This window comes from Humulus lupulus, chromosome 3 (genome assembly GCF_963169125.1).
Source record: "Humulus lupulus chromosome 3, drHumLupu1.1, whole genome shotgun sequence".
Taxonomy (NCBI): domain Eukaryota; kingdom Viridiplantae; phylum Streptophyta; class Magnoliopsida; order Rosales; family Cannabaceae; genus Humulus; species Humulus lupulus.
This window is the reverse complement of record NC_084795.1, coordinates 15,077,438-15,086,669: the sequence shown is the minus strand read 5'-3', so window position 1 is coordinate 15,086,669 and position 9,232 is coordinate 15,077,438. Positions and strand designations below refer to the sequence as shown.

General features: G+C 34.1%; 2 protein-coding genes across 2 annotated transcripts; one reads left to right on the top strand and one right to left on the bottom strand.

Annotated features, from left to right (window-relative positions):
* Positions 1-2,296: 2,296 nt before the first annotated feature.
* Positions 2,297-6,261, top strand: LOC133822192 (BTB/POZ domain-containing protein At1g67900). Its single transcript, XM_062254443.1, has 5 exons — positions 2,297-2,544; positions 3,362-3,483; positions 3,568-3,637; positions 3,742-5,016; positions 5,439-6,261. Exons 2-5 carry the CDS (start codon positions 3,425-3,427, stop codon positions 5,937-5,939), a joined length of 1,905 nt encoding a protein of 634 aa, XP_062110427.1. The 5' UTR covers positions 2,297-2,544; positions 3,362-3,424; the 3' UTR covers positions 5,940-6,261.
* Positions 6,262-7,489: 1,228 nt separating this feature from the next.
* Positions 7,490-8,592, bottom strand: LOC133822191 (uncharacterized). The gene is made up of 2 exons (XM_062254442.1): positions 8,213-8,592; positions 7,490-8,098 (listed from the first exon to the last, which is right to left on the bottom strand). Exon 2 carries the CDS (start codon positions 8,067-8,069, stop codon positions 7,776-7,778), a length of 294 nt encoding a protein of 97 aa, XP_062110426.1. The 5' UTR covers positions 8,070-8,098; positions 8,213-8,592; the 3' UTR covers positions 7,490-7,775.
* Positions 8,593-9,232: the final 640 nt, after the last annotated feature.

The window sequence follows — 9,232 nt, the reverse complement described above, 5'->3', positions numbered from 1 at the left end:
GAACTAAGTAATTTTCAGTTTGATATATGAAATTTGGTTTAGTGGGTTTTTGCTAGTAATTAAATTAATTAGTTTAGTATAGTGTAATTACAAAGTGATATATATATATATATCCTCAATACAAGGGGGGTCCCACACTAAGAAAAAGAAGGGTAAGTGTAGATAGATGCGAGGGTCCCATGTTGTCGGTTGGCCACCCCGTTGGGTGGCATAAAGATGGACCATTACGGCATTTGTGGTTAACCAATCTCACTCTGATCACGTAAGGTAGACATCAACTTATGCCCACATATATCTATATCTATATATCTATATGTATAACTTTTCATTTATGTATTAGGGTATATAGTATATTAAATCATCACCACTCGTGGCCTCACAGCTTATATCACCCTTATATAGTTTGGACACTAAATATCAAGGGCTTGCCCATTGCCGAGGTCTGAGGTGAACAGCCATGCATGGAGCCAAGACAAAAAGCTAATAAGAAGGGCATTATGAGTAGTCGTAGTAGTGAGTTGTAGTGGCCGCCGGTGTGTTATGATTTAAACGACATTGATAGAGCCATTACATGAAGAAAAAAAAAATGGCTCCACTTGGTCATATTCTCCCCCCACTATGCCTCAATATGGCTCAACACATTTAGCTAGGTTACGCCCCATCGCCTTGTCCGTTTATTACTCTTTTTGTTCGAAAAATCCAACTCCTTTCATTCATGCATGCATATGTGTTTGTTTCTCCCGAAAGTTTTTTCTAGTGGGAATTTCTCTCTTTTTCTTTCTTTCAAATGATATTATATTTCGACTTTATTATATATTGTTGATCAGACATTCACTATCCCCGTCCATAAAAAGATGACCTAATAATAATAGTAATCATAATATTATGTAACTTAAAAATTAATGAAAATATATATAGTCTGATCTCAATTGTATGATTGAATTACAACTATAAGTTAAGGCCGGGGAGGTATTTATTATTATTAGACTCATCATGTAATCATTTTTTTTTTGTGAAATGAATTATATATATAGATGACTTTATTAATTAGGAGAGTCCAAGTCGGCTCACAAATGATGTAGATGTAGGGTACCTTGCAGTTTTAGGGACCCATAATTGATGAAATTAAAAGAATCTGCCCCATATATGTAAATTTATTCCTTAATGAAAGTCTCTAATTTATTAAACATTATTCATTTCTTTTTGATAGCAAAGTTCGAAACAAAGGCAATGCTCTCAAATATTATTTCAATAGATATACTTTATGAGATTAATGCAACTATTAAAAGTGGTACAAGGGGATCACACATATATATACACAATATATATATATATATGATACTAGCTAAGCTATAACATCGATCGATCGATCACATGGATACATAACTACTCATGTTTATTTATTAGTTTGTTTAACGATTGATAGAGTGGACCCCCTAATATGCAGCCTCATTGTTAATCATCAATGCTGGGATTATAAAAAGTCTATATGTGAAGAAAAAAAACATGGAATAAGTCTAAAATAATATGATGTGAAATGTGTCCACGAACATGACCTTCAAGCCTTCAACTGCCAAAGAAATTTTATATGGATTTTTCTTTATTAATAAAAACTTTTTGCCGCTCTAGCTAGCTAGGAAAAAAAAGCTTTCACTTGCCTCAGTAGTACTACTCTGGCAACCATCAATGAAGAAAAAAATAAGGCAAATTATTTTAGTTTGGTTTCTTCATTTCACACCAATAATATATACAAACGTTTCATGTTCATGGGCCATATTTGTCATTAATGCAGAACAAGGGTGTTTTTGATATTACCGAGAAAGACAAAGGGCAGTTTTGGTATTTCCCTTTATATTTATATAAACCATAATAATAATAATAATAATTAGTGTGGATTCTGGTGGCTGTAGGTGGAGGAGAGTTAAAGGCATTTTGATAGTGATACACATATCCTATTCCTTCTTTTGGGTATGTATGTATGCCTTTACTTTTCTTTTTTTTTTTCATATTCAAAAGTACCAATTATAATTACCATTCTATAATACTTTTGTTTATTTTATTTAATCTATTATTTTAGTTTTTAAGCTAATATTCCCTTGTGGAATTGTGAGACGTACGATGTTTGTTGCGTATAAAATAGTGTTTGACTTAAAATAATCACTATAATTAACAAAAATAAAATGATTCAATTTTTATCACCACTATACATATGTATCTATATAAATATATATATATATTATAGAGAGTGGCAATGATGAGAGAGAAGGGTACAAGTGGGTGCAGGATAAGCACGTGGGCGTCTTCTTTAGAATTGCACGCTGGCATGGCATGACCTTATGCTATGCTACTATTGCTCTAGTTATAAGCTTAGAAGAGAAAAAGGTTTCATTTTTATTGATATTCTTGAACTTATAAAAGAGAAGAAAAGAAAAAGAGTGACATGGTTTTTTTTTTTATTTACATTTTTTTTTTCAGATTGAGTTGTCTGGTGAATGATTGGCATATCTGCAGCTGAGAAGTATCATAAACTTTTTTAGATTTCAGGTTGTCATTAAAAACCATTCTTTATTATATTACTCACTACTTTCTAATTTAAGTATTATTCTCTAATGTATTTTGGTTAGTATGCTTGTTTCTAAAGCAGCAATTTTTCTTCATCTTCTTCTTCTTTCTTTTTCTACTTTTCATATGCTATTTTTTTTAGCTATGCGGTTTGGTTTTTGAGTGGCTTAGGAAGAGTGTGGTTGAGTTTTATGTTAAGTGTGTTGTTGGGATTGTAGTGAACTTGATTCTTTGTTTACACGTCAAAATCAAAATGGGGTATAGATAGATAGAAAGAACAATTTGACTGATAAGACATGGGCCTTGCATTTGATCTTCTTCTGGGTTTTTGTCACTTTTGACTCTTTTTCTGTTATATATAAATTCTCTGTACATTAAACTCATTTTTTTTTGTATCTCACCACCACACCACTCACTCACTAACTAAAAAAAAGTTCTTGTTTTTCTTTCCTCTATTCTTGGATATCCTCTCACTCTAGCTATCTTTCTCACCCAAAATACTCTCTTTGTAAAAGAAAAAAATATATTAAATTCTGAATTTATGGGGTTGTGGTGTGTTTGAGATGAATTTAAGTTAGGTAAACTGAGTGGGAAAAAGTTTTTTGTGATTTCTTTCCCTTTGGTACAGGAAATAGTTGGCCTTGACTGTATTCTTTTTTCAAGAGCTTTGTGATTAGATTACTGTTAAAGAAGGAACCGTTGTTTTTAGCTCCTGGTGGACTGAAAGGGTAGCCTTTTACAAGTCAAGAAGTGATTTTTCTTTTCCTTTTTTTAATTTTTGTTTAATAATCTTATTTAGATACCTTAAGAAGCGTCTGATGAACTACTCATAAGGAGAAGAGAATAAAAAGAATCAGTAGTCATGAAGTTTATGAAACTTGGATCTCGCCCAGATACTTTCTATACTACTGAAGCTGTTAGGTAAGACCATATCATTATCATCTTTGTAGACTTAAAGGTGTTTGTAAATATTCACCAATGAAACACTGTTTTGCCTTAATTCAGGTCTATCTCTTCTGAGGTTTCTAGTGATCTTATAATTCAAGTCAAGGGAAGCAGATATTTGCTCCATAAGGTAATTAAGCTCTTATATTAAAGAAATAATTAGAGTGTGGTGACATGGTATTTTTTTTTCCTTATTTCCTTTGATTAATTGGTGTTTATGTTCTTGGCATACAGTTTCCTCTTCTGTCCAAGTGTTCGAGGCTTCAGAAGTTATGCTCTGAATCTCCTGAGTCATCTCAACACCAAATAGTACAACTCCCTGATTTCCCAGGTGGGGTTGAAGCATTTGAACTCTGTGCAAAGTTTTGTTACGGTATAACCATAACACTTAGTGCATACAACATAGTGTCCACTCGATGTGCCGCCGAGTATTTGCAAATGACAGAAGATGTTGAGAAAGGGAACCTTATTTACAAGATTGAAGTTTTCTTCAACTCTTGCATCCTTAATGGATGGAGGGACTCAATTGTGACACTACAAAGCACAAAAGCTTTTGCTTTGTGGTCAGAGGACCTTGAAATCACAAGCAGATGCATTGAGGCAATTGCTTCCAAGGTCTTAACTCACCCCTCAAAGGTGAGCCTTTCGCATAGTTACTCCAGGAGAGGTAGAGATGATGTCTCATCATGCAATGGTGGAGAGAGCCAAAGACATAGACAAACAACCAAAGGGTGGTGGGCTGAGGATTTAGCAGAGTTGGATATAGACCTTTATTGGAGAACTATGATAGCTATTAAATCAGGTGGAAAGATCCCCACCAATCTAATTGGAGACGCCCTGAAAATTTATGCTGCTAGATGGTTACCAAGCATTCCTAGAAATGGATTTGTTCATAACAAGCATGGAGTGTCCGACTCTGACTCGGACTCTGAGTCAGCCAGTGAGGTAACTTCTAAGCATAGGTTACTCTTGGAATCTATAGTGAGTCTACTTCCAGCAGAGAAAGGTGCTGTTTCTTGCAGTTTTCTGCTCAAACTTCTCAAGGCAGCCAATCTTCTTAATGCTTCTTCTTCTCCCAAAATGGAATTGGCAAGAAGGGTGGCACTCCAATTAGATGAAGCCACAGTCAGTGATTTGTTAATACCTTCTGGTTCTTACTCAAACAGCACACGTTTTGATGTAGACATAGTGATGACTATCTTGGAACAGTTCCTGTTACAGGGGCAGAGTCCTCCAACTAGTCCTCCTAGGTCCAAGTTTGGCTTTGAAAGGAGGAGGTCCCGTTCAGCTGAGAATATTAACTTTGAGTTTCAGGAGAGCCGGAGGTCTTCTTCTGCATCACATGGCTCAAAGTTAAAAGTGGCAAAGCTTGTGGATGGCTATCTTCAAGAGATTGCTAGGGAAGTGAATTTGTCTCTCTCCAAGTTCATTGTTATTTCTGAGTCTATACCTGATTTTGCTAGGATTGACCATGATGATCTCTACAGAGCAATTGACATTTATCTTAAGGTAAAAGACAAAACTATTGACGGCCTTCCTAATTTTCACTGACTTTTACATTAGAACAAATTTTAGTATCTGAACATGCTTCACTATCATTGTTTAGGATGTGGGTCATTATAGCGCAGTAGCTAACCAACTCTCTTGACCTTAAAAATCTTGTCACGTCTGCATTTAATTAGCAGTTGGATTAGGATGACCCACCAGAAAACTAATTTAAGGGAAATGTTTGGTTTTCTACCTGATACTTTTCTCTTGATGAGATATTACTCCATATTTATTTTCTTTGTGTTAATAATGCCTGAAGTTATTTGATTCTTAAAGTTAAATCTTAATTAAAAGGGCCTTATCTTTCTCTGTTTTGGAGATGTTATTATATTTAGCTTTGCTAATTGTCATAGTTCTAAAAAATTCTTATGACTGATTTCTAGGCACATCCAGATCTAAATAAGAGTGAAAGAAAGAGATTATGTCGAATTTTAGACTGCAAAAAACTATCTATGGAGGCTTGTATGCACGCTGCACAAAACGAGTTACTCCCACTAAGAGTGGTGGTCCAAGTTCTCTTCTTTGAGCAAGCTAGAGCTGCTATGGCAGGTGGCAAAGTGGCTGAACTACCCAGTAACATAAAAGCACTTCTAGCCTCACATGGAATTGACCCATCAAAGCCTCCACCACCATTAAGTACCACAACCACCATAGCAGCTGATGATCAATGGAGTGTTTCAGGCCTTAAATCACCAAGGTCCAAGATTTCAACTTTAAGAATGAAGTTGGCTGAAGATGATGGTTTGGATGAAAATTACATGAACCCTGATGGGATTGCAAGAAGTTCTAGGCTTAAAAGTACTATCTGTGCTCTTCCCAGTCGACCCAAAAGAATGTTTAGTAAGTTATGGTCAGCCAGCAGAACTCCTAGTGAAAAAAATTGAGTGAATTTTCTTCTTTCTTTCCTGGCTGGGTATGGTAATCATAAGGGTAACATATACTCTGCTTTTTTTTGTTTTCTTTTTCTCCTTTCTTAATTCATGCGAAAATCAATCCCTTGTAACTTCTAGTAGGAAGAAAAAAAAAAATTAAGAATCCCAATGCGCATTAATGTTGATCGATGTAATCTATAGTAATAAGTAACAAGATTTTCAGGAGTTGAGATGGAAAATCTCTTGCTGAATCTTTATTAGTTGTAAATGACTAATTGTGGGACCAATTTTGTTGTGTTTGTCTATAAATCTGCAACACCTGTCTCTGTCTCTATGTTTCAACTCATTGGATTCTCACCAGTTGATCAAAACTTATTTTTTTTGTATTCCGTGTGTATGACTTGGACATTATGCACTGCTCTGATTTGAATTTTATGTCATTTCTTTTTTCTTTTTTCTTTTTTCTTTTGAACCAATTATCCAGCTCCCTTCTAAATTGTTTAAGACTATCTCTGTTTTCTCCCATTTGATCAGAAGAGGAGATATATTAAAGATTTTTTTAGGGAGTTGAGATAGTAAGAGAAAATAAGAAAATAGTTTATTGTATTTGATGATATAATGTTACGAAAAGTTGAACAAGTTTCTAGCAAAGTGCCATTAGTAACAAGTATAAAGGGAAAAGAACCAACTTTTCTTTTCTTTTAGGGGTACATAAAAATTTCATTAAATCATACCTAACAGAATAGTTGGTAAAAAAAAACGCCATATTGATTGAGTAATAAAATGAAATAATTGAGAAGGATAGTTATCAAAGGCACTATCTATCTGATTGACTAATTTGTAGGCATGAATGATTACATTTTCACTTACTTTTCCCCCACATTTGGCATTGACTTGATAAATTCAGAAACTGTTACCAATGGGAGGTCATTTTCATTGTTCTGGGTTTTGATGTAAACTTTCATTTTTTTTTTGTCTAAATGCATTATGCACTGAGCCATATATCATGGAAAAAAAGAAAGAAAGAAAGATTTTACAGGCTGAAATAGACATGTCACTAGGCCTGGCCTGGTACTTGTGTTATTATTATGAATAGCCTGGTTTTTATTCCAAGTATAGTTTAGTTTGGAAGGTGGTCTTTGGTGTTTAATTAGTCTTTGTACATCATTATGTATAGTTATCATGGTCATCATAGTTTTCTTCGACATTGATCAACTATAATTCTGATTCAGATGCGTGGATGTTATGTTACCTTGAAATTTCACTTTTTTACTATATATTTATTATATTTTTTATTGTTTTTTGTGTCAAATTTCACCCTGAAAAACCAGTAACGAAATAATGATGGACATAATCATTTCAATTCTTCCGCATGATTAAGAAAATCAATAAGTAGAGATCCTTTGCTCCTGGTCCATTTCTAGTCGTACACTTATAAATACATATCTTCCTTTTATTAATTTTTCTCTTTTAGTACTTAACCGTTGGAGAGAGATCAAACCACTGGGGTGGTTATGATTAATATTATAATAATAAAGCCAAAGTGAGTACAAAAATCAAAGTTGGCAAATATGGGGTCAACTTAAATTAGAGTTGCTTAAACCAACAAGTCTTAATAATTCTATACGAATCTAATGATCTTGAAACTTTTGATGAAACTAATTATATTGTACCAAATTATCCACTTCCCAGTACTGAAAATAAACACTCACAACTATACAAAGGTAAAGGAAGAAAAACTCAAAAACACTCTGATATCATAACATATATATAGATAGATATAGTAGTCATAACACATATATAATCTTCTGATATAATAACAATCACTCAGTCATTGTTGATTTTACTTCACTGAGCATTAGTGGAGGTAGTAGTAATAGTATTATTGGCCTTTGATTCACGAAGGTTTGCATTAGTGTCAATGCTTTTGGTTCGTTGGAGGCTTGGTGTGCGATGAAGCCTGCACCTGAACGAGCCTGCATGAGTGGTTGGGGAACATAGGCAGTTGTTCTTTGTAACACTCTGCTGTCTTGTAAGCCCTGACCCGGACCCGGGTCCAGATCCACCCATGATCATTTCTGTTTCTGATGGAATCTCAACCTTCATGTCCATCTTGTTAGTGAACTGTCCACTGAAATCCATTGCACTCTGATCTGTGTATACTGACTTTCCTGCAAATTCTCATATTCAACATTTAGTGTTTGGGAGGAAGGAAAATAAACAAAGAGAGTACTATTATGAAAAGAAAAGAAACAAGAGCAGAGAACAAGAGTTAGAACTTTGACCTGCAATCCCAAGTAGAAGTTGCCCAGAAAAGGGTGTCAGGATGTAGTTTCTTTGTGAAGATGAAAAGAGAGAATGGGCTTGGATTTGAGTATTATTGAGATCAACAAAGTTGATATGTTTGCAATGTGATATAAGAAAGAAAAAAAGAAAACTTTAATGGGCATTCAATATTATCTTATCCTTTTTCTTCCTTTATTTCTCACTCAGTCACGGGAGTGATCACTGATCATGATGATCCTGATATAAATATATAAATATATATATATCAATATCATGTATGATCAACTATACCCATTAAGGTCACACCTATACTTGTCACTTTTAACAAATGTTTGAGCCACTCTTTTGGATTACAACCAAAACCCATCATGCATATACACATAATATGCCATATATGTCATTCAATATGGCTATCTATACTATATACCTCTCTCTCTCTCCATAGAGATCATATCAACTTTTTTTTTTCCTTTTCTTTTAATGCAAAGTGTATAATTTGGCATTTACAATATGTTGAATGATGATCAGATGGAGTGGCATGGTACCCTCTGAAAGAGGCTTTTTAGAGAGTTGGGTCGTAATCATATATACCCCACCATTTTGCTATCTTCTACATATATTATGCTCTCAAGACTAGAGTACATTCTTGTGGGTGTCAATTGCCTTATCACTTCTTCTGTGGGCCTCTCACTCTCATCATTATTCAATATCAGGATATGCTATTCCAAATTCTTCTATATTTTTTTTCAAATCTCATTATTTGACATGATCATACATATGATATCCATCATGTATTTGGTGGTTGGCTATTCCTATAAGCTCTTATTTATAGCTTAATTTGACTATATATTAGGGTGTGTTTGGATTGATTCGATTATAATATGGAAATATCGTATATATATTTTATCAAACATTTGATTCATCCAACCAAACAAGTACTCTCCTTAGATTTATGCTCATAATTAACAAAGTTCCATATCACTTTTGAATATTTTATTTCAAAAAAGTCTTTGATCCCT